Below are 26,277 nucleotides of genomic sequence, written 5' to 3' on the forward strand. Positions count from 1 at the left end.
AACACACTCAAGCCAGCATCTCTGAAGGATTTACAAAGGGTCTTGGGAAACAACAAAGCAACATCCATATTCTTTCTACTGCTGCTACTAAAACAGAGTAATGAGCCTCGTTTTGGCTGGAGCTGCACAGATGAGCGGGTGCCCTAACTTAAAAGGCAACTGCTGGTACTGTTGGTGTGACAGCACTCAACGAGGTTGTCAGCACCTTCTCAGAGAGATTTTCAAAGGCATCTCTACAACAAACATGAAATTTAAGAACCATCTCACTCAGTTTCCTTGGTAGCAGTTTGTTCTAGCTATCAGAGAGAGGCTCTGAGTGATCCTGACCCTAATATTTTTTACAAAGACATATGAATTGCTCTGGCTTGGAACCCACCCATGAGGAACTAATAGAAGGACCAAACACCAACATCAAATTGCAGTGTCGCCCACCACAGCCAGCTCTTTAATGAGGACTCTTTGTGGGCTAGCTTATTTTTGTAATCTATTGTAAATCCTGGAGAACAAAACAAAAGAGAGAATGACAGGCACTTGCCCAAGATATATGATTAAAACGAGTGGAAAGAGGCAGAATGAAACTTGATAAATGCAAGGGACACGCACTCTAATAAAGCATGTGGTTCAAACCCTACTGAACATGTCTGTAAAGGTGAAAATGGAAGATTGTGTTGAAGTATGTGAGATTCATAGATAGGCCATAGAAACCCCCTCTGGAAGCTGCTTTATAGCATCAGATTACTGGTGTGGTCTATGGTGGCAAGAGATAAGTGATAACCTAGCCCAAGGCTCTGGGCCAACATCATCGTGTGTTGGTTTTTAATCATCTCTGCCACGTACTGTCAGTACCACCTCTTAAGTGAAAATCATCTCTCCAAGGTTTCTCTTTTTCACATAAAAAAGATGTATCTTATAATTGAAGACATAACTGGGATAATCTCTGTGGACAAGCATGCACTCTGAAGAATTTAATAAAGATTCGTCCCTAGCGAGACACACGATACATGGGCAGTAATTACTTGCTTAAACTGGCACCATTACTTTAAGGTGGGCTACTAAGGTTCAGCACTGGGCGCTGTTGCAATGCTTACATTTGATGCTCTCTCACAAAAGCTGCAAACTCAGGATCGTTAGCATACAGTTCCAAAATCCTCATTCTCTCTTGGATTTCCTTGAACGAAGAAGAAAAAGAGGCTACATACTGCATTAGAAAAACCACAGCAGGCCGGGCGTGGTGGCGCACACCTTTAATCCCAGCACTCGGGAGGCAGAGGTAGGCAGATTGCTGTGAGTTCGAGGCCAGCCTGGTCTGCAAAGTGAGTCCAGGACAGCCAAGGCTACACAGAGAAACCCTATCTCAAAAAACCAAAAAAGAAAAAAAAAAAAAGAAAAACCACAGCAGCCTTTTAAAGGGACTTTAACTATTATAAGGAATTGTGGGCTTCCAGGCTACCCAAGAAAAAGCTGTTTAGAACAAAAACAAAGGGAAAAAAAACCTTTAGCAAAACAAAAGGCTCTGCATATAGTGTACTGGATACCATATGGAATAAGCTGGTGACATAGCTCAGTAGTAAACCACTTGCTTAGCACGCACAAGGGCTTGGCTTCAAGTCCCAGCTCCACAAAAAAAGAAAACTATTTCTGCAAAGATATTGCATAAACTGTTCTGACTCTAGCATATATTCCTAAGAAAAGAATAAGAAACAGAGACTTTTCTAATAGTGGGGAAAGTCACTGGGTAGGGACTAAGGACCAGCTCAAAGTTTAAAATGCAATACCCTCTGCATACTCTGGGAGATATCACCAGACTGTAACTACTGTGCTGTTCCACACCCTCTCTCCTGAAACCCATGCATATGCACACATGCATGCTCACATAGACCAGCAATGCAGCCATGCAAAGGGAAGTCCCCTACCTCTTTGGAAAGGCCGCTGCTCTCATACATCTGTCTGATTTCTTCTCTGCTGAGACCACCAATCACGTCTTCACCAGCCGAGCTGTAGAAGGGGTGTTGGCTGTAGGGACCCCCATACTCCTCACATCCAGCCAAGCGGCTTTCGTACTTCATTGCGTTCTCAACAGACGACAGGCTGTCGGGCTGCCTGCTGGAGCCACGGGAAGAAATGCATGATTGATTAAGGATCTCCTCTGGATGCTGAACTCTGTGAAAAGCTATTTTTCTGGGACGAGGTTTCTGTTGGGGGAAAAGGAAGTGGACACAGATGGGGGGTCAGGGGCGCTCTGAGAAATGTCTAGGTTAGTCTGAGGTGTCATCGCTGTCCCCCTGTCTCATTCATCATAGGCCCCCACAGCACCTGAAACTCAATCAATGCTGGCAGGAAACTACGTCTGCCAGTGGATAGTATTTCATTAAATAAACACAGCTCCATCATTCCCAGACCAACACCTATGAAATAATCATGTGTAACCACATAGAAAATTTAAAAAAAAAAAAACTGGAAGACTGAAAGCCCTGGCCCTCAATTCTGGCCCATTTACTGAGCAGTGATTATGTACTGTGACTTCTATAATGCTGATGATGCAAAGAAGTTGCTGGACTCTGTCCTAAATAGGATCACAGCCTGTTGAGAAGTCAGTCGATGCTAAGCTGAAGAACAATGCAAGTGTGTCTTAGTGCTCTAGCACGGACCCCAGAAGGGCTGTCTCTTTAGCCAGGTCAGAGGTGGGGGAGACCGGGCAGTGTGCCTCCTTGACTTGGCTCATGTCCACTCATTGATTACCAAGAGACCCACCACCCCATGCAAATGGACTTTCTTCTCTCCCACTATGGCATGATCACCAAACTTTCAAGACCTCCTGACTCTGAAAAACCAAGTTCAATCCTCATGCAGGCCTTTTGGCATCTCCTTCACAGACTCCCTAGAGTTCTTCAAATGTGGCCTCAGTTTGAAGGTGTTTTCTTTCACAGATCTCTGCCTCCACCCAGCTCTTTGCCCCATAATAACCAACGAGTAGACAGGCATTCGGTGCCATTAGGAAGCTCCTTCCGATTTACCTGGTGGGCCTCTGCCTTTGTCTCCTGACATTCTGAGCTTGAAGTGTCTTCACGAGGAAGAAGACGACAGCAGAAGCGACAAGGAGAAGGCTAACCACAGAGGCTATGGTGATGCCTATGACAAAAGGCTCAGACACAAACTCCTCACAGTGTTGGCCTCGATACCACCAGTTTGAACCAACCCGGCATCTGGAAAAACAGTCACCAAACTCAGGATCTGAATCACTTGCTTCTAAATGACAGCAAACAGAACCTCTGGTGGAATGGGAAAGGTAGAGATAGAAATTCTGATCGTGTAAACCTTCACTAAAGACAAGAAGGGAGTACTGGGGCTGTAGCCAGTATTACAGTGCTTGCCTGGTACACATAAATCCCTGGGTTCCATTCCCAGCATAGCAGGAAAAGAAATAAACGCCTTGCCATACCAGTTAAATGAGCCCATGATTGACAGCTGTGCACCATGCCTGATCTTGAATGGCTGGTTAAAGTTTTAAAGGCTTAAAGAATTATTACATCCAACCTTTTCACTTACAGATAACAAAAGCACATGCCCAAGAAGAAAGGTAACTGCCACTTGGTCATCGTTCCTAACAGCTGCTTCCAGAACACAGCATGGATCACCTCACAGGTCATCTCACCACCCCCAAAGAGATCCCCAAAGCTCTGAGGCAGCAGACCTGTGCAAAAAGTGTCTTCAATCCCCAGAATGGTGAGGAAATCACTGATTTGCAAAATAATGTTAATTTCCCTGGACATAAAAAAGCTGTAGTTTTCTAGTTTAAACCTCATACCCGCCCCCCCCACCCATTGTTGTTATTGTTGTTTTGTTTTTTGCATAAGAGCATTTGGATTATCTCCATCTATGCTCTGTCTGGGGTATCTACGCTAATGTTTACACTCACACATTAACACCTTATCTCTGGCCCTCCTGGTGATGCCCAGCGTTTCCTTCTCTTTCAGTCATGCATCGGTGGCTGTGTGGCTGGGAAGTCAATATGAGTCTGTGTGTGTGTGTGTGTGTGTGTGTGTGTGTGTGTGTGTGTCTGTGTCTGTGTGTCTGTGTGTGTGTGTGTGTGTCTGTGTCTGTGTGTGTGTGTGTGTGTGTCTGTGTCTGTGTCTGTGTGTGTGTGTGTGTGTGTGTGTGCGTGTGTGTGTGTTTCTTTGAAGGCAGTGGTCAGAAAAGTGTGGTCAGTCTAACTGACTTGCATATCTGCAGTTTCCCCAGTGGTTCTGATTTTACAAATAGATATCTGACTTAGAGGAAAATACGTTTGCCATCACTTTGAAAGCCTCAGTGTTTGTGTTGCTTTAGTTTTGCATACTCAATATGATATAAGGAGCACAAAGCCGTTAAGAGTAAAACCAAAGAGATGGAAAGACGGCTGGCAAGCAATTAAGAATACTTGGCGCTCTGGTTGAGGACCAGTATTTGGTTCTAGAACTCGCATGTCAGTTCACAACACCTTCTAACTTCTGTGGGCAACAGACACGCACAAGGTGCAGATACTTAAATGTGGTTAAACATTCATACACATAAAATAAAGTAAATCTTAAAAAACAAATCTGCCAGTTAGTGGTGGTACATGCCTTCATTTTCACCACTAGGAAGGCAGAGGCAGGTGGGTCTCCTGAGTTTGAGGGCAATCTGGTCTACAGAGCAAGTTCTAAAGATAGCCAGGGTTACATGGAGAAACCATGTCTTAAAAACCAAAAGGAGAGGTGGGTAAAATCCAATGAGAACAATATATCCCCCTTTGTTTGCACTCTTATGTGTAAGCGCTGATCTTGCATATAAATCTCATGTGAATAGTAATGATCGTTACCCCACTGAACAACACATCACACAAAGATCTCCAGCTAACCCAAGTGTTCTCAGTAGGGCACATTCAGAAAGTTCATAGCTCCCCAACATCATAAAATAACTATAACGGGTATGTGATTCAGGCCTATTAAGTGGCCCAGTCTATAGTGACAATTAGACAGCATCCATCTAATTGCTGAGGCATAATAAACACTATTGTGACTGCCCTACAATTACACTGTCAGCCCATGTCCTTCGGAAGAAAAGTACATAATCCTGAAAGCCAAAATCCCCAGTAGTAGCATACCTACAAATGGCCCCGTGTCCCGGCATAATGTCGCACTTCCCATCGTTCAAGCAGAAGTCAGGCTGTAGGTCACAGAGACTTTGACAAGGCAGTTCTTCCACGCTCAGGTACCCAGGGTAGCATTTGCACTTTGCTTCTCCACTCCATGGATTTACCAAACACTCAGAAAACTGATTACAGGCCTGAAACTTGCAAGGGTTGGCATCATCACCTGAAGCATCAAACAAGCCAGAGAATGAGTCAAGGAAAGTCAAAGCACAGGCACTGAGAGAGGCCAAGAAAGCTCCTCCACCAAAGCACCATGGGAAAATCTCCATCCTAAATCTTGAAAATACAGCAACATCTGACTGGTACCACCCAAATTCCTGACTCCTCACAGATAAGCCTGTTCATGTTAGATTTCTCTGAAACTTGGATCCAAGTCATAAAAACCTGTGGCCTAGGCAAACCTCTATACAGAGAAGCTTTAAAACCATTACCAGGTAACTAGAGATCTAAATTAAACACAATCCTCATGAATTCTTCATTTCTACCAACCTGTTGAGCCAGAGGCCACCCCTGCTCTACACAGACTACTGCGCGTCTGCCTCATGTTGATAATATAGGATAAGAAGAGAGCCTATAAAAAATGGTGATCTCCTCATGGGTGGGGACATCCTAGAGTAGCTTTGGGAATGACCTGGATTTTCAGAAACTACTAGCAAAAAAGAAAACCATCTCTGTGCCATTCTGGACAATATTTTGTCTTCAGTAAATTACTGTTTCACTGGCAGGGCAAGAGAAAAAGACATTTTTTAAAAAACCGTAATTAGGGCAATAACAATCAAAAGTGGTGTAAGATATTAACTATGCATGGGTTTACCATGGTCCCACCATGTGTTCTTCCAAGGTGACTAGCAATGGGCAAACAGCAAATGGGAAAACAGTAGCAGAGATGTTGAAAATAGACTAATAGTTGTAAATGATCATAGATGGATGTAGGAGAAAGTATGAAATTTAGCTACAAATGGATTGAACTAGAAATGATCATAATGAGTGAGTTCATCCAGAAGCAGAAAGAGTCAAATGGTATATACTCACTTATATCTGGACACTAGCCCAAGGGGCATGTCCCATGAATGTCTTCACTTATCAGGAAAGTGGGACAGAGGGGAGGACATCCTATTGGGACTCTAGGTGAGAAAAGCATGGGAGAATGGGGAAATAGAAGGATCCAGAGGGTCCTAGAAACCTACAAGAAGAACATTATGGTGGGCAGATCTGGGCCCAGGGATTCTGCTCAAACTATGGCACCAGCCAAGAACAATACATGCAGGAAACTTTGAACCCCTACCCAGATCTACCCAATGAACAGGACATGCTCCACAGTTGAGTGGGGAGTAGGGTCTGACTTTCACATGAACTCTGGTACCCCATATTTGACCATGTCCCCTGGATGGGGAGGCCTGGTGGCACTCAGAGGAAGGATAGCAGGATACCAAGAAGAGACTTGATACCCTATGAGCATATACAGGGGGAGGAGGTCCCCCTCAGTCACAGTCATAGGGGAGGGGAGTAAGGGGAAAATGGGAGGGAGGGAGGAATGGGAGGATACAAGGAATGGGATAACAATTGTGATATAATATGAATAAATTAATAAAATATATTTTTTAAAAAGAAAAAAAAAGAAATTTAGCTAGAAAGAATAAAAAATTAGCAGTCTCTTTATTTCCAGAGTAATTAATAACTTTTTAAATCAGTAAATGTTTTCCATTGTTCTGGAGTTCCATGATGATATACGCTGTGCCCTTGCTGTCTCTGAGTCCTTTGACTACTCTGGGGACCCTTTTCCCCCCACTGGATTGCCTTGTCCAGCCTTAATATGAAGGGAGGTACCTAGTCTTATTGCAACTTGAGGTGCCATGGGTGGTTGATATCTCTGGGAGGCCTGTCCTTTTCTGAAGGGATGTGGGGTAAGGGGAGGTGGGGTGGATGGCCTTGGAGAAGTGGAAGGGGAGGAAACTGTGGTTGAAAGAAAAATATGAGAGAAAAATAAAATGTTTTAAATTAAATTAAATTTAGGAGGAAAATGTTTAAAAACAACTGCACCCTTGGAGTTCAGAGGACCCTGGCACTGCTCAGCCTATGTGGGAATGAGAGGACATATTAAGTTAAATGCTGTCTCCTAAATATCTATACCTACTCTGGGCCTCAGGATATGACCTTTCATGGAAAGAGAGACTTTACAGGTGTACGCAGGTTAAAAAGAGGTCACACTGGATTGGGCTGGGCCATTCATGACTTCTACCATTCTAAGTGGAAAGAGACTTGAATTCAGAGACACGAACAGAGACAAAGCCCACATACACTCAGAGGCAAATGCTGGACTGGCAAGCCAAGGAATGTCAGAGACTTTCAGAAAATATAAAAATTAAGAAAAAGTAAGAAAGCATCTTTGCTGGAACTCCCAAAGGAAGCATGGCCCCACCAGTCCTTGACTGTGGACGTCTGCCCTTAAGAACACTGAAAAGACAACTTTGCTGGGCATGGTGGCACACACCTTTAATCCCAGCACTCAGGAGACAGAGGCAGGTGGATCACTGTGAGTTTGAGGCCAGCCTGGTCTACAAAGCAAGTCCAAGACAGTCAAGGCTACACAGAGAAACCCTGTCTTGAAAAAAATAAAAAATAAAGTAAAATAAATTTTTAAAAAAGACAAATTTCTGCTGTTAAGAGCTACCCAGACTATGGTACTTTGCTAAATCAACCTTCAGAAGCCAGTGTAGGGGAAGAATGGCAAGGTGCTTGTACAACAGGGAGAGCAAGCCAGCGTGCTGACACACAGGCAGTTTCTATAAGGGACTGGGAAGGAGAATTGCAGTGTGCAGTTCGGGCTCTTTGCCTCATGTCCTACTTAATTACTTTGCAACTTTGTAATCATAAAATAGTCTAATCTTGACCCATAGTTAAACACAGGAGCATACATAATGGGAACTGCATAGATTCCCTTTATTACTGAAAGCAAAATATTTAGAGACGCTGAATGTGAAAAAAAAGCTAGGTAAAATGCAAGTGGTGCTTATTATAGACAATGTTGACATAAAACAGTAATAAAAATTTGAAATGTATGTGTAGTAGAGAAATTCTGTCTGCAAACTCTCCAGCTATGTGGCTACCCTATGGGAGTGTGGGGAAGAAGATAGTAGATGCTCTTCTCCACAGAGCAGACACTAGAAGGCAAATGTCTATCTACTTGAACCCTTCTTAAAAAGAAGGAGACCAGGAGCTAAAATCATAGCTCAGGGGCTGAACACCTGCCTAATGTGCTTGAGATCCTGGCTTTGAGCCACAGAACTTTGAAAGTAGATGGGAACGCCATGACAATAACAGCGACGGCCCATAACTGCTCACATCTGCAGACCTAGTCAAATGCTTTTGCATATTTGTTTAGTCCCGAGACTCACATTATTAAATATATAGGCCAGGCAACAGAACGCCCATAGAGTGTGGGAGCAGCCCAGAAATCCGATGGCTTGTTTTCTAAAGTCATGCAAATGATAAATGATAGCGTGGAAGCAAAACTCTTGGCTTCCAAATTATAATTAATTGCTCCTTCCACACACCACATGGCAAGGGATGTGCACACAGCCTCAGAGAGCTCACGTGACAAGAGATTTGGATATTGTGAGATTAGCTAAATCATTTTCCTCACTTGTGATGAATAACGGCCCTTTGAGGATTTCAAAGGAAAGAATGTTTGCTTTTTTTTTTCCCCCAGCTTGAAAAATAATCTCAGTTTCAAACCAGGTTGAGAACAAAAAGACTGTAGAAATATGACCCTAAACATTCTACCTGATGCCTCAAAACCACCAAGCCCTAGTATACGGGAGGAAAATTAAATTAAATTAAATTTCAGGCTCCAGTGGTATTCTCTGTATCCAGTTCTTCCAAAACAAACAAACAAATAAACAAAAAAATAACAACAAAAGAGCAATGGTTCCTTCTGTGCATGCACAGTATTTCCAAATACCATCTCAAGGACTTAGAGCAGCTCGCTACATTCTGCCTAAGTGCTTACTACAACAGTCACTCTCACACCCTATGAAAAGTTCAACTGGGAAACGGTTATTAAGCACTGTTCATACAATACTATAAATGGTGCTAAACTCTACAGAGGAAATTTACATAATGTTATAGAAAGACTAACATACCAGGACAGACCCAGTGTAGAGCAACATCCAAACCAAGGCCTGAACTAGCTGGTAAGGGGAAAGACTTTGGCAATGAGCACAGTGATGTGCAGAGCCTTTAAAGCCACAGAAAGATTTGGGTGTCTGAGAAACTAAAACACACAATTTGACTGGCATATGGTGAGCCAGATGGTTAGCTTCACTGGGTAATATTGGAAAAGATGTTGGCGTTCAGGCCTTGTGGCAATGGAACCAGGCAGCCATTGACACACAAAAAGCATCCAGGTAAAAATCATTTAAAACCTTATTAACAAAGAGTGTTAGGGCTGTTGTCCAGAGAACAGGCAGATGGAGGAGCCAGAGGGGAGGCAGTCCATATGAGACGTGGTGGTGTTTATTTGGATGCACTAGTATCCATGGCAACAGAGAGACGGGCCTAGATTTGGGATCTTTTAGAATTCAATATTAATATAAGTTTGGTGAGTTGTTTGGAAGTTAGGGTGACAGAAACTATAGACCTAAGAGTAGCTTTCCAGGTTTTCCTAGGTTTCTGGTTTTAGCAGCTGAAGAGATAAATATTCCATTGGTTGAGATGAAGAAGCATAAGTTAAGTGGAGAGTAGGAAGATGCACAAAGAGAGAGTTCATTCTTCAGTACTGTTGACTAAGGACACACGGAATGCACTCAACCAATTGCTGAGCAATTAAACAATACGTCTGGAGCTTAGAAGAAGAGCTGCATCAGCACAGGGACACACAGAGAGTGAAGTGAGACCTGGGAGTGTGAGGCTCAGGTCTGGGGTCCCAGTTCCTTGGAAGGATGAGGGAGGATTGCAGATTTAACAGACCTGTTGGTTCTGCAGAGGGAGTTTGGAGACAGCCTGGACGTCGGTGAGCCCGTCTCGAACATTAAGAAACAGATGTCTGAGGAGCAGGTCAGGGCTGGTTTGTCAAGCACATGGGAAGCCCTGAGTTCAGCAACCAGTACTACACACAAAAGCGCAGAGTGATAATTGCATAACGCTTAAAGGGAATCAATGTAGAAACTTAAAGTGTCTGCACACATACGCACATATCATCTTTTGGAAGAAGAAAGGACACATTTAGGATCATCACAACATAAAAACGAAGCAAAAGCAGGTCCAGTGGATAAGTGGAAAAGGTCAGGAAAGAATGTGTCTGACCCAGTACTTTTTTTTTTTTTTCATACAAGTATCAGACTGACTTTGACTCAGGCAAAGAGAGAACACACAGAATAGCAGCTAGACTCTGCTGAGAAGCCTCAGTGCTAGGCACTCTGGTTACCTGACTCCACATCCAGGGAGTACTTGTCAATATCCAGGTTCATGGTGTGGTAGGCAGTAGTACAAAAATCTTCCAGAATCGTATACATGGCATTATTGACGTCAGGAGGGACAGACTCGGCGAACTTCACGCGGCTGTTCACCACAATGCTGCCATTTCTGAAGTTCAGAATTTCTAAGTTCTGGAACCCTGACAGATTTGACTGGAGATAGGGAACCAGCTGCAAATGACAAAAAACGGTCAAGTTTGCTGGCAAGGCTTAACATTTTGTTGAATACATGCAAGAAAGACAATAAAACATACAAAGGCAAACAAAAAAGAGGGTTTGTTTGCTATTTTAGGTTTTTGCTTGTTTGTTTGCTTTTCTTTTTAGTATGTATTCAACAAAATGTAAAACCTCTGGTCCTTGCAAGACAATAATATATATTATTATGTATATGTATATACATACATATCATGTATAACTCTTCCCCATGATATATGTATATACAAATAAGATATCAAATCAGAAGAGGCCTATTTGGGAAGATGAAATGGACTAGTGGGAAGGTGATGTCGGACAGGGGCACGTAATATAGGACCGAATGTGAGCAAAGTATAATAACTCATATGTATAAATGCCACAATGAAAACCTTTGTTTTATACACCAACTGAAAAATAAAAATATAGGAATGGTTTGATTTCATAAATTAAAACTATCATGAGATTTTCATAGTGGTATCTAGAAACCTCATGGAACTCATAAACCTTTTTAGATGCTTAGAGTTCGTTCTCTCTGTCTCACTGCAGGGCCCCCCCCGACAATGAAGATGTGAGCATCAGCAGAAGATGGTTCTCACAGGGAGTTTGAGATTTCCTTCCCTATTTTATTCCAGGCCCAGAACTCCCGGCATATAATCTTCAGCATCTAACCTGTCACATCACCCTGATACCATGTTTTCTGTTTCCAATTCTTGAATTCACCTGTCTTATTCTTCTCCTATTACCCCAAAGCCATGATTCTACATGAGGATGATAGGAAATCAATACACATGGAAACCCCCTCTCTGGGCTCAGACTTGCTGCGCTGAGGGCGGGGAGGGAGTCGCACAGTATTCACCAATGTCCACGTTATACATCCTGTGCTTACCAATTCTAGAAATCTCTGCTCCAGGGCTTTATATTCCAAAGAGTTTTTATTGAATAGGTCTTCTGAAAACAACATGTTTGTCACTCGGAGGCTGAAGAAAACCACCAATGCTCCTGCTGCAGTCTGGGTGTGACTTGCGTCACCTCCTTCTGTGGGCTGAGCCGCAAAAGGCATCTCTGTGTAGTGAACATTCGTAGACATTTCCACATGGCTACCGACCTTACCGTTTTGCTCTTGGGTTAGCTCAGGCTGATGGTAATCTGTGCCTACCCAGTCTAGTTCTAATGAAATATCCTGTACGCCCATTATTACTTCATCCTCAGGCTGGGTGGAGCTGGTAGCTGGAGGCAATTCAGTAGACTGTGTCATGGGAGCTTTCAACCAGAGCCTGTCAGGGCTCTCTGGTGTACTTGCCAATGTGTCTCTGGATAATTTCCCTAAGGAAGAAGGTCTTGCCCAAACTATATCTGATTCTGGCAATATGGTCCACACAGGCTGCATATCTGGCTTTGCCACTGAAATCTCACTGTCAAGTCCTTTGCGGCTGGATGACTCTGTTTGTGCCTTATCTCCCGTCAGCAGGGTATTCACTTCATCTGTTTTCTTGGTGGATGCAGAGGTTGCTATAGCTTCTATTAAGGAGGTTGCTTTGGTGACTGAGTAAGAATCAGCACCTGGTACATCTGATGTGTGGTTGGGAAGAATTAGGGATGGAGACTGAGTTGCAGATTCTACGGAGATGGGTATAGCAGATCCAACAAGGGACTCTGCCTCCGTAAAATTTATGGACCTATCACCATGTCTGCGTTCTGGAGGTTCAGTCATTTGTTCTGTGGAATCTACTCTGCCATCTAGATGTAATTTTTCTATACGCTCGGTTGGCAGGATCGCATCCTCATCTTCAGGCCCTGTCTTTGACAGTGGTTCAGTGGTCTCCTCTAATGAAGTCTTACTCGGTGGCCAACTAATCAGATCCATGCTTTCCCCAGACCCAGAACCCAAGCCACTTTCAAAAATGAACTCCTTTTCCACAGAGGTGTCTGGAAACCATGAGCTCACTTCCAACTGTTCCGTGACTTTGGAAGCCACGGAGTCCAAGCCAGAAGGTGCTGTTGTGTCTTTAGCAAGGTCTTCTATAGCAGAAGAGGTCAGATGCGGTGAAGATGTCAAGAGACTCATGTCAGAGTCTTCCATGGGTGGTACTGTTGCTTTTGGCACAGGTTGCATTAATGAGCTTGAAGGCAATATGTCAACAGGAGCGTCTTCTGATTCTTCAGTATTGGCTAATCCTAAAACATAGAGTTTCCTGTTAGTTAATCCATAAAATGAAACCCCAGTTCTCCAATAAAACTAGCAACATCTATCTTCTTCAGTTACCAGGGACAACGGCTGATGTTAGTATCTACACTAGAGGAAGATAAGATCATAAATTCATAATGTGAGACAAGCATTCACGAATATAATCCACTTCTATGAGGTGAGGACTTGACTGTTGAAATAGTCCTCAAGCATTTGACTTTTTTTTTCCCAAAGAAAATAAAGAAGTAACCATATTGAAAAACACAGATTGAATCCACTGGAAATTTAGGGAGATTTGTTTAATGGAAATTGTGTTTCTCTTTCTCTCCTCTGTTTATTATCCATCATCCTTCAGATTTCCCCCACAAAATTCTAGACCCATTATTTATATCTTTATCATCTTCTCTTTCACACATACAGTCCATCCCACAACATCTAGAGTGAGAGTTCTCAACCTTCATAATGCTTTGACCCTTTACCTCAGTTTCTCATGCTGTGGTGACCCCCAACCACAAAATTATTTTCATTCTATCTCATAACTGTAATTTTGCTACTCTTATGAATCATATGAATAGTGTAAGTATCTGTGTTTTTTGACGTCTTTGGTGACGCCTGTGAAAGGGTTGTTCAACTCTCAAAGGGATCACAACCCATGGGTTGAGAACCACTGATCTAGAGGACCAATTATTTTATATCCATCTTTCTGTGGTTTTCATAGTTCATATTCTCCTCTTCTCAATATTACTTAGAGTTATAGTTACTCTTATTAAGATTTATTGGAATAATCATTTTTGATACAGTTCACTACATTCAAACAGATAATGGGCATAGTAATTTAATTATATATCCTTTGATATGGCCTCAAAATATATTTTAATTAATATCTACACCACTTCCCCATTTCTTAAGATACAATGATTTTTACTTTCCAATCTGGCTAATTAAATCTGATTTTTTTTTTTTCTTCTCTCACATAGATTTCCCAAGACATTTTCTCCCTAATGAATGCTATCATGTTTTCCTCTTCACTCTAAACTCTTCAAAGCCCTTGCCCTTGGGTTCGGTAAAGAATTATAAAAAGCAATTAAAGTTTCTCACCATCTTCTAATATGGAAGATCCAGAAGTCCTTCCCTCAGCAGCCACAGGCAAGCCAGTCTGAAGCACTGCTGGGGTAACAGAACGAAGAGTCAAGCTGTTACCCCCTAAAAACTCCGTGGAAGAACTGAGGACCACCTTCGAGGGAGAGGCTAGCTTAGATGTTGACGCTAAGTCACCCAAAGCACTTTCTGACCAGAGTTCCCTGCCAGTGGCTGAGGGAGGACCAGAGCTGAAATCAAATGGTGAAATGGTGGTGGTGGATTCATCTGCTGAGAGCCATTCAGTTTGGAGGGTATTATCCTGGGGAGGGAGAAAAAGGCTAAATCATATCATAGAGAAAAGAAACAGGTAGAATGTAATCATGGATGGGAGAGACACACGTGCTCTTAAAGCAAATAGTCTGCAATAAAAGCCTAGTTCAGCTAGGAACTAGTCTGAAAATCTTCTGAAAACCTGTGTAGCCTCTCAAAATTCACCTGTAAAGGGGCTGGATGGAATACTCAGAAAACTCTAAACAAAGTGAATGTGTGAAAGAAAATACTGTTTCTCTGCCTTTGGGTGTTTTGTTTTCTTTTATCTTTTGGTGTTAGATTACTTTATATACATAGAAGTTAACAATATATGCAACACTTTGGCAATGACCTAAGCACACTCCCCACAGCAGGAAGGAATAATTAACAGTTCTATCCATCATTTCTAAAGATGTTTAATTAGGGGCCTTTATCTTTATGGAAAGTGTCCCTGTGGTGCCCCCAATTTGATCATTTCCCCTTGGCGGAGAGGCCTGCTGGCACACAAAAGAAGGGGAAACAGGCTATCCAGATGAAACCTGATTGGCTGGGGTCATATGGTGGGGGAGGAGGTCCCCTTCTGTCACAGGTCTACTGGAGGGGAACAGGCAAAAGAGAAACAGAAGGTAGGAAAGGGAAGATACAAGCGAAGGGTTAACAATTTGGATGTAATCTGAACAAACAAAAAAAAAGGAAAAAAAAGAAAAATGTAACCATATCACAATGTGGTCTAGTTGTCAAAAAAAGAGAAGCCACACCTATGAAATTGTTGCATGCCTCAAAATATACTTTTCTCTTTCTCCCAACTTCATATTAATATAGCAATAATCTCACTTCAGCATTTGGTTTCAGAAATAGAAAGTAGACAGAAACACAACCCTTAACGTACTAGTTAGCTAATCTTATGAAAACTACTCTGTGTAAAAGAAATAAAATGATAATACTACTAGGTGAAAGCTGTTATGGCATTTGGTGGGAGTTTGCACATTTTAATCTATGCTGGACATTAGCCTGGTATATAATACTCTTCTTTTAAATTTCCCTTAGTTTTAGCTTTTATATATCAATGTTTTGCTTGCATACATGTAAGTGTATTGCATATATTCCTGGTGCCCACAGAGGCCAGGAGAAGGCGCTGGGTTCCCAGAACTGGGGTTAGAGATAGTTTTAAGGAGCCATGTGCATACTGGGAACTGAACTCAAGTTCCCTGCAAAAGTAGCAAGAGCTCTTAACTACTAACCCATCTCTCCTGCCCTTGGAGTCCAATAGTTTGTTGGAATAAAATGTAAGGTATGGAAAAATGCATGTGTGTAAAGGAGAAAACCAAACAGCAAATGAGCTAGTGAGCAAAATTTTGTGTGGGGTGGGGGAAACGACACAGACCACAGATGGTCAGAAGACAGATGGATGCCCTTTTGGGGAATCCGCAGCTAGGTGTGAACCTGGAGAGTAAGACTTGGCTCATGAGCCAGGCCAGTAGAGGGGATCTCATCAGGGAGACAACCTTAGCATCACAGGAGCCCCAAATCATTGGTACTACATTTAACCTTATATACCTGCACAGTGTAAGCAGCTTGCAATTGCTCACTCGTGTGCAGGGCACCCCTGTGTAACTTAGTACCATATAGACACACAACGCTGCCTTGGATCCAGTGTCTAAGTTATTCTGGATGGACTTGATGAAGAGAGTGAAGTTTAATTCATAAATAATAAAACAATGAATTGAAATTCTGCACATGGAGGAAAAAGGAAATCAAGAAACAATACTAACTTGTTAAAGGCTCTGTGACTTTACCAACCCATTCTTGAGGAATGGGAGGAGAGCAGAGCATACATATGCATGACAAGACAATAAAAGCATCCAATTCCAAACCGAGGAAGGCTCTAGAGAAACATGTCATCCAATCTGATCTCCTTGATGGAGAATCTCATGGAAAACTACCCAACTCTATTCTAAGAATCAAAGGTCAGGATGTTCTAGCCAACTTAGCCTAGCCTTTGTTAAAGCTCCTTGCTTCTGTGGACCCTCCTCCAGCTACCTGTTCATCTTAGCTCATGCTAAGTTCATGTGGAGACTTAGCTTCTGCTTAAACTGCTTGCTTCAAGCTGTTTACTCTGAGAAGCCCCCTGTAGCTGCCAAGCAGGATGCCTGGACAGGGTCTCTCTGCCTTTAAAATCCCTGTGTCCTAGACTGTTCTGGACACCTCAGAGCCACACCTGGGTCCCCAAACAGGCGGGTGTGGTCCTAGCTGGCTGGAATAAAGACTTTCAGTTGGCTATACACCGTGTCTGAGTGGTCATCTCTGGTGAGCTCCCCGCAACACTATGTCATCTTATTTGTTTAGAAATCTGTCTACTACCAGTCTGGAAACTTCTCATGGAGAGAACCACACCTTACACATCTTAGTTCCCCTGGTACTTGGCACATGAAAAGCACAAAATAAATATATTTCAGGGGAGAGGTAACCAAACACCAAATTAAAATGTCATCTGATGTCAGTATCCCAAACCATTCTTTCTCTAACACAGCACTCAATGAAAAGATTATTTCCAGTGACTACATGCTTCAAACTTAAGATGCTCAGTAAAACAGACTGCTGTATAGATCAGTGGTCAAATAAGTTTGCTTTCTAAATTTCCACTGTTGTCCTGAGAACATATACATACAAGTAACATCATATGGATTGAGCAAGTTGTATTTTGTGTGTGTGTTGTGTGTGTGTGTGTGTGTGTGTGTGTGTGTGTGTGTTGTGTGTGTGAGCAATTAAAGAAAAAGGCTATGAATGTGAAAGAGAACCAAGTTGGTGCATAGGAGGGTTTTGAAGGAAGAAAGCAAAGAAGGAACTTATATAATCTTAATCTCAAATAAAAATTAAAATATTTCCATTGCAGTGCTAATGCCAAGAAACAACTGGTATAAAGAAAAAAAAAAGTTTTAAGAAAGCAAGAATTAAATAAATAAATAAATAAATAAATAAATAAATAAAAAGCAAGAATGTGATCTGTGGATGCTGGATATGAAGAGAGTCCCCTCCTATGTCCCTGTCATTCATTGCAGAATCACTGAACCATCTGCACACAAGGAGTCCTAGCGTTGTCGCTGGGGATGCCATTGCTGCTTTGTCTACACTTGAAGAAGTATTGTCTTATCTCCTCAATATCTCCCTATAAGTGAAATGGCAAATGGTGACATGGAGGGGAAAGAGGAGGGTAAGACCAAAAGAGAAGATTCAATCTCTGTTGTTTATGGGCAAATGGAAATGCTTCGTCCTGCTTTAAAAAGAGGGCTCTGAGCAGGTGAGATGGCTCTGTAGGCAAAGATACCACTGCACAGCTGGTGACCTAAGTTCAATGACCTAAACCCACAAAAAGGTAGAAGGAAAGAACCAGTTCCCCGGGGTTGTCCTCTGACCCCTACACTTATGTCATGGAGTGTGCACCTAACACACACATACATTATGGGTAAACAAACATACAATGATAATAAACAATAAAATTTACTTAAAAGAAGAGCTAATTTTAGAGTTCCTTTTATTTTTCAGCTAGTCAATCCCTTCGCTCTTTCCCCTTCCATGCACTATTCTGTTGCCATAGCTCAACTTCCTTCAAGGATGCCCCTTGAAGTAAAAATGCCCTATTCTGTACTTGTGAACATCAATTTGTAGTCTTGGCTAAAAAAACAAAAACAAACAAAACACAAAACAAAACAAAAGTCTAGATCACTTAAAAACAACTCGGTGGGATCTCACAGCTTAATTATCCCCAAACAGGTATAAGCAACGAATAATTTCTCCACCACATGTGGTGCTTGGCAGTGCAGCCTTTATTCAACCACTGCCACTGTGGAAGGCTTAGGTTTTCTGAGTCAATGCTTGGTCCCCCTGAGCTGACCACTGTGAGTGAGGAACCAGGGACGTGCAAAAGAGGACTTGAAATGGGGGCAGCCTGGGACATTCACAATGCCAAAGAAAGCAGGAGAAGTGGCAAAGGAGAGAGGCTTGGGGCCTGGGGCTGGCCTAAGGCACAGAGGCTTACCAGAGTAGAGGACGTTGTCACCTGAAGACTCGAACTTTGGGTGTGCCAAACTATGTCTTCTTTCCGGGGGAGCAAAACTCCTCTCACTGAGGAAAGACAATATAAAGCATCATTTTTTTTTAAAACTCTGCTGTATTTGAGATCCACACACAGCAGCACACATACACACACTCAATTGCAGGAGGAGGCTGCCTGAAAGATGTTACAGCAAATTAATGTGCCTTAAGCAAACCGCTGTGCTCACAAAACTCGGTCCTTCCAACCCTAAGCCGCAGCCTAGTTGACTTAGTGTATAAACAAAATGAAAACCAAACTTAGAAACGTGTATCACAGAGCAGACTGTCAGCCAATCACAAATGTCGAGCTCCCATGAGGCCATGTTCAAGTAAGGCAACGGTTCTCAACCTTCCTAACGCTGTGACCCTTCAATGCAGTTCCTCATGTGGTGGTGACCTCCAATCTCAACACTTTTTGTTGCTACTTCATAACTGTAATTTTCCTACTCTTATGAATAGTAATGTAAGTATCTGTGCTTTCTGATGGTCTTAAGTGACCCCTGTGAAAGGGTTGCTCAACTCCCAAAGGGGTCATGACCTACAGGTTGAGAAACGCTAAAATAAGACAAAAGCTAGGTTTTGAACAATCAATCCTTCTCTGTACCTTAGACGTGTTTCTTAAGTGTCACTTTCATTTTCTATCTATATACGTTATCTAGCCGTACATCAATTCTGGAGTGTTGCAGAACATGCCCTGGGTCTCAGGGCTGCAAAACTCATAAATCCTTCTTTGATCAGTTAGAGAGTTGCATTTAATCTTTCTTAACCTCTTCCTCTAAAAATGAGTTGTTAAGGCTAGCAAGATGGCTGAGTGGGAAAGCCAGACAATCTGAGTTCAACCCCCAGAATCCAAATGGTATAAGAATAGATTCCCACAGACTGTCCTCTGACCTCCACAGATGCACGGTAGAGTGCACAAGCCCAGTAGATAGGTAGATAGATAGATAGATAGATAGATAGATAGATAGATAGATAGATAGATGAAAGGTCAAAGATAGATAGATTTAGAGATATCATTATAATTCTCACTTTCCACTTTAGTAACTGGTATTTTTCCTATTTTCTCACTTTAGTGAAGCACATCATGTTGGAAGTTTTAAAAGTTAAGAGGACCCATAAGTCAAAACATCATGGCAAAGCAAACAGAAAATAAGCAGCAACCGCAAATAAGTTAGCACTCTGCCTCTGATGAATTAAGATGCTGTAGGAACAAGACAATAAGCAAGCTTCTCCTGAGATGACTGGAAGACCATTCTCTCCTCCAAACCCACAGTGGTCCCCCCTCTCCTTTATGATCCCTGCTCCGTCTGCTCATTGTGACCCATGATATGATCTCAAAAGTTACAGCATCCAGCTCTCTCAGCCATCTTCCATCACCTTCCCTCTGTTCTTCTGTCTCTTCTGCTGCCTTGTGAGCTGTAAGCAACTGGCCTTTTTCTTTTTTAATATATTTTATTAATTTATTCATATTACATCTCAATTGTTATCCCATCCCTTGTATCCTCCCATTCCTCCCTCCCACTCGCCTTTTTCAACAGCTCCCACAATGGTTGCTTTGCAGTGCCACAGCCTGTTGTTATTCATATTTTCAGGCTCTACTTTCCTTTTTCTTACACTTTGTTCCCATCCCTTTACACTATTGCTAACTCCATCTGTTCCATTTCCCTGCTCTGTGACCTTCTATGGAGAAATAGTGCAGGAAACCCATGACTAATCTATCCCAAATGACTGTAGGGCCAAAGCTCCATTTAATGGGATAGGCACTGTCTTGTGCAGTCTAAGAAAGTGTAGCACCTTATAGATTAGCAAGGTTAGGCATCACCATACTGTATTGAGGAAGGACAGAAAACTACATGAGTGATTTTTTTTTTCAACTCACCATTGATAAGCTGGAGAGACTTCGGATCTGGATTCAAGGAGGAATTTCCCATCAAAAAGTTCTGGTGCAGCGTCTCAGCAATATAGTCTCTGAAGTTACTGATCGTATAGACAGCGGTGGGTTTATCATCCAGCTCTACAAGGCCATGGTTTTCCACCTTGTTGGAGTGGAGACTTATGAGGTCCCAGGTGGTATTGCTGATGGCCTCGCCATTGAAGGTAACCACATAGTGAACGTCAATCCCGCTGTAGTGACAGAACAGATAACAGCTAAGAGAGCACAAAGAAAGGAGCTTTGGGTCTATAGAGAGCACTGGGCCAAGGGAGGGAGTCTGAAAAGGCATGGATTCTATCAACATTCTCTGTGGACCCTGGGCAACCTGCTGGCACTTCCTCCCCTTCTCTTTAAGAATAGGACGAGAATTCTAAGGAAGCCACAGACGCATCCCTACCACATTGTCAGAGGCACTTCCTGGTCCATATTCTCAACCTCTTTCAAAGGCAACTCCTTTCTTTGCACTAACTCCCTTCCTTCTTCTTTCCCTATGATTACAAAGGTTCCTGGAGAGAAGACGTAACTGAAGAGGCTGGTGAGCTAGTTAGAACTTCAATAGTGTGGAAAGGTTGGGATGGTACAAGTGCAGAGCCAAATTAATAGCATTTACTACCCACCTCTGTGTGCAACCCAACACCCATGTTACTGTTAGAGAAATCCTTTGGAATGTACAAACTGACCCCCTATCTTCCACCAACCCCAAAGCTAAAATAATATCTGGGGCCTATAACAGAAATTTCCCCACTTTATTGTAATCCATGCACCTGATATTTTCACCACTGTATTTAACGTATATGTTAACTTATGACTTTCTTTGTTCTGATATTATGAAAACTTCATGAAACTACTGCTCTGTTGGAACATTGAACCTTGTGTAACTCAAATCCATGGTCCAAGGCAATGGATACATATCTGGCTCTAGAATGAGCTATCTCTTATCCTCTTGGAGAGATGCTTCTTGCATCAAGACCTATTACAATTTATACTTCCTGTTTTAAAAAGATATGCTGGTCAACTGAAATGGCTTAGCCAATGAAGGAACTTGCCACCAAACCTGATGACTTGAGTTCACTTTCTGGACCAAATAGTGTAAAGCAAAGACCAACTCCCACAATTCCCAAAAAAAGAAAACAACAAAAACAAAAACAAAACTCCACTCAAGCCAGATGTACAATGGAAGATACCTATTTCAGACATCCCATGGCAGCAAATGACTCCCAGTTCAAACCATAAAACAGGCAGCATCTTCCCATGAAATTACTTGAATAATCATGCGTACTTATGTATATATGTATATGAATATATACATACAAAATGGAGTGTGAGCCTACTTGGTTACATTTGTTGTGTGCTTGTAAAAAGATTTTTGTTATTGTGACTGCCTATCTCTCTCCTTAAGTTTGTAGCCCCAATATTCAGCTTTGCACCTCATACTGAGTGTTACCCAGTGTCTATTATGTGAGCAGAAATGTAGACTTGTCTGAATATAAAATCTTCAGAGTATTCAATGCTTACATATCTAAAGAAAAATTCCAACAGAAGGAAGATGGCATTACAGGTCCTGGGTGGAAGAAGCTGGCCAGTAATGCATGTTATTGTTCGGTGGAAAGTTCCTGATGAGGGAGAAACAAACTTCCCTGAATGAACTTCACCTTTACTGAACCTTCTGGTAAGCTGTTTAGCTGACTAGGACTTTAACGACAGAAAATGTTGGAACGTTGTAAAGCCAGAGGTAAGTTATCTTGGGCCATCTTTAGTCCTATTAATAGACTGTATTATCCTCTGTGTGTGACCGAGCATCTTTGTGACTATTAGGTAAACCCTTTGAACTGTACAAACACACCCCTTCCTTCTGTCACCCAAAAGGCTAACATTGCTGTCAGACATCACCTGAGGCCTATAGCTGGCATCTCCTGTTTTTCTGTACCCATTGTATTTAAAAAGGCTTCTGCCATTGTTTGTTCTGTAACTATAAGCCTCCATGAAACCTTTACCACATCACTACATGGAATTGTGGGTAACATGAGTCGGACTTCCTAGGGCATAGTTTGTAGCAGAATTTTTTAAAAGCCATTGCACCTGGCATGTCCTCTGGAGCATTGGCCACCTAGCCTTGAAGTGATCTCTTGCAGTAATCAGTGATTGTTATCTGAAATATATGGGTTTGCTTTTGGGGGGGAGTTTTAGACCCTTAGTATAATCTAGTCATAAGACACTCCTGTGTTTGCATGGGTAATAGTTCTATAATGCAACACTTAGATCTGATTTGCTAAATGTCCTTTTGTGTTACAACCAATGAAAAGGACTTCTATGAAGCTACTAGAATTCAGTCCACAGAGGCTGGGTCCTCCTGCTGCCAGCAAGGCGTTACCATCCTGCAGCGTCTCTGTTTCTCATCGACCCATGAGACTCAGAACACCGAGAATCGTAATGCATATTTGACTCCAGAATAAACTCTCTTATCCTCCTAGAGGCAAGAGCTTTCCTTTTGCACAAGCACCAGCATATTGAGGCTTCTTTAATGGTATCCTGTTGAGTAAAGACCAATATAACAAACTATCCTGATTTGATGCTAGTGGTCATCCAGATCACTCGACTTCCTCTGAGTTCGAGCTTGCAAAAGAAACTTTTGATTACAACTCTTCATGGGTTTTCCTACGGGGGGAAAAAAATACACAAGCCAGCCAATGCAAAAGATCACACAGTGGGCAGGTGCATCTCCCATGTTAAAAAGATTGGAAAGAACTATCTTTTGTGGTTTAGGAAGCAGATAGTGGTTTTAAGAAGAAGTCTTTCCTTCCTGTCCCCACTGGCTAGTGTGGACCTGTCCTATCTGCACAATGCAGGTGACACTCTGGTTTCTAGAAGATGCTTGGAAGCTACCAGATCTTTCCTACCTTCCATCCCCCATTAATATAGGAAAGCACTAATTGATTACATTGGGGTGACTTGGAGCTCATAAGAGTGATAGCTGACACTCCTGTAAGCAGACCCTCAGCCACACTCTAAATAAAGACGTCAAGGTAGAAGGAGAACTAGTTGAACAGAGAAAGAGGACTAGCGGGGAAAAAAAGGGGAGCAAGAGAGGATAAGGGGGTGAATATGATTGAAAGCCATTATGAGGTGTGAAAGTGTCATGTCCTCAATCCTTCAAGCAACTAAGGCCTTTTATGTTTTAACACTAAAATGTTAATCTGTATTTTTTTTTTATTTTATTCTATTTTTTAGTTTTTTGAGATAGGGTTTCTCTGTGTAGCCTTGGCTGTCCTGGACTCACTTTGTAGACCAGGCTGGCCTTGAACTCACAGAGATCCGCCTGCCTCTGCCTCCCAAGTCCTGGGATTACGTGCACCACCACGCCTGGCTCTTTAAGGAAAGAAATTGTGTGATGGTTCCAAGGCATAAAAAGGGAAGAGGGACACCTTCTGGTCTTAGCTTCCCACACCACACTCCCCATTGCTCTTTGAGCAACTCTGGTCCCTTGACATACTGACAGATGGCAGGTATCACGAACTTTCCAAGGCTCTGTGCATGTTCCCTTCCTTCTCTCTGATATGCCTACTTCTTCCCAATCCACACATCCCCACATGCTAATGAACACACATGCACATGCCTCCTCCACCTGTCATTTCAGCCTAGATGTCACCTCCTCAGGAAGTCTCTTTTTCACACTGACAACATGGATCGTGCGCTCTCTCTCCCACCACCTAGACAGACACAACTATTCCAAACACTGGAACAATGCCTACCTCACAATAACTCAATAAGTCCTTTTGAAAATAATAACAAAATGATAATAGAAACAGATAAGACAATTTTAATTTTTGCCATTTAAGTGGCAACTTGTCTCTTAATCTGAAGTATTTTCTTACCCTAAAATTAAAATGAAAAAATTTCCTCTGCAGAGCATTTCTGTTTTCTTCATACATTTGTATCATAATAGTCTTTTAAAGACACTGTTTCCAGGCCATCCACAACTTGATGAAGATGCCACATTCTTTGCAAGCCTGGTTAACCACCTCTGCATATCCAGAAAGTTGGGCTCTCTCTCAAGATATTTGTACAACCTATTATACTTTCTTGTAGTGTTAGCATGACTCTAAAACAGGAAACAATGGTAACAATGAAAGAGAAAGAGGAGGAGGAGGAAGAAGAAGAAGAAGAAGGAAGGAGGAAAGAGAGAAGGGGTCTATGCCTAACAGAACTCAAATGGCTGCCCCATTGCTCACTGGGTGAAAAATTGTGCAAGGATGGTCAAACATTTACTGAAAGCCTAAAATGTGCCTTGCATGGCTTTTAAATGTTAAGGAGGACAGATCATGAGAAATGTTCCTGGATGAGAAATCTATGCAAATCAGGAAGTCTGTGTTAGATTACAAACCTTGTCCTTTGCTGACAAAATATCATTTTGCCTCCCAGTGTTCACACTGGTTAGCTAAAGATAATGTCTACTATAACATGCTTTGTCTAGTAAAGATAAATTCATTAGGAAAGATATAATGACTCAAAAACATGCTGTAATTTATTATGTTTTTGTCTTGGAAGGAGAACTCAAAGAAATGCTTACAATACCAAGAAACCATGTATTCTTAAAGCCAACAGCTTCACCGTGACCCAGGAAAGCTGCATTCTGGCAATGACTGCTCAGGATGAGAGGATTTTTTTTTTTAAATCCAAGAGGCCAGGGAAGCCCATAGAAGGGTAGACAGGCATTTCTGATTGAAGAAAGCTGCGCTGGCCCCACAGTCAGTAACCTAGGGCAACCAACCACAGATGTGCCAGTGCGTTTTAATGTGAATCACCTGGGAATCCATCAGTTAGGCGTTAATCATATGCACGAAAGAGTCATCCTTATTCTCTCACCCCAGATGCCCCATTGGTGATTTGGATGTGCATATTTTTAAAGGGGAAAGTAGCAGTACTCCATGTATCATCATGCACGCTAAATAAGAGTATTTCAGAGATGTGTAGACATGGCTTTTCCTGTAATGTTTCTTCTGGGAAGAAAGTATACACTTACAATGCTTGGAGCAGACGTTAGGAAACACGTAAGCCAGCTCCATATACTATCTATTCCTTTCAGATGGGTTCCACTAAGTCTGTCTAATAGTAGGGATTGTACACAGTAAAAAGCAAATCAAAAATTTCACCTGCACCTAAATTGCTGGTGACAAAGGGGGACAGAGTGTGTATTCTTTGTTTCTGTTCCACACAGACATTCACACATAACTTGTGGTAATATATTCAATTTACAAATAAGTTCAATCAGTTGATACTTCCTGATAACGCTAAACAATTTCAAAAACTGTCCCTCGGTCAGCATTCTACCACAGTGTAGTGACATTATAGTTCATTGTTTTCTGGGTTCCTATATAGGTCAGATGGTTAGCACTTAGGAAATGGCTACTATCCTTTCAATACTAGGGGTGAGCTCAAGGTTTAGGCTTGTTTCGGCATTCTAATCACCATAAGAAGGAGTGCCTTTTGAATGGTACAGACCTTGGCACTACAACACTAATACACAGTGCAGAGGAGGTTACAGTCGCTGAAAATGCAGCAACCCAAACTCCACTGGTCAAGGTATCTCACATCTTCTAGTCCTATAACTTCCAACATGACTATGTCCCTCTAGAGCAAAATGTCCCACTAGCCAAGAGGAGTCAAATATGAATCTTCACTTTACTATCCCACAAAGGTACTAAGATAATAAAGCTTTTAAGAGGAGAGAGAGAAAGAAGGGACTATCAACCTATGCACTCCTAAAAGACAAAACCCAAAGGTTATTCATTTCTCTATGCGTGGAGTTTGCCCAACAATAACACATTTCATAAATGCCTGT

General features: G+C 42.1%; 1 protein-coding gene across 1 annotated transcript in view; it reads right to left on the minus strand.

The window, feature by feature from the left end:
* Nucleotides 1-1,084: 1,084 nt before the first annotated feature.
* Nucleotides 1,085-26,277, minus strand: part of IMPG2 (interphotoreceptor matrix proteoglycan 2) — a gene marked incomplete at its 3' end in the record, with an annotated part of 60,897 nt that continues 35,704 nt past the window's right edge. Inside the window, exons 11-19 of the mRNA XM_084801564.1 lie at nucleotides 20,385-20,629; nucleotides 18,450-18,535; nucleotides 14,123-14,423; nucleotides 11,726-13,014; nucleotides 10,596-10,815; nucleotides 5,123-5,333; nucleotides 3,015-3,203; nucleotides 1,914-2,103; nucleotides 1,085-1,168 (exon numbers count right to left, since the gene is read on the minus strand). Of these exons, the coding sequence (XP_084657690.1) occupies nucleotides 1,085-1,168; nucleotides 1,914-2,103; nucleotides 3,015-3,203; nucleotides 5,123-5,333; nucleotides 10,596-10,815; nucleotides 11,726-13,014; nucleotides 14,123-14,423; nucleotides 18,450-18,535; nucleotides 20,385-20,629 (2,815 nt within the window). The remainder of the gene's footprint in view (nucleotides 1,169-1,913; nucleotides 2,104-3,014; nucleotides 3,204-5,122; nucleotides 5,334-10,595; nucleotides 10,816-11,725; nucleotides 13,015-14,122; nucleotides 14,424-18,449; nucleotides 18,536-20,384; nucleotides 20,630-26,277) is intronic.

Source organism: Acomys minous, assembly GCF_964271855.1.
Source record: "Acomys minous genome assembly, chromosome: 11".
Lineage (NCBI taxonomy): Eukaryota > Metazoa > Chordata > Mammalia > Rodentia > Muridae > Acomys > Acomys minous.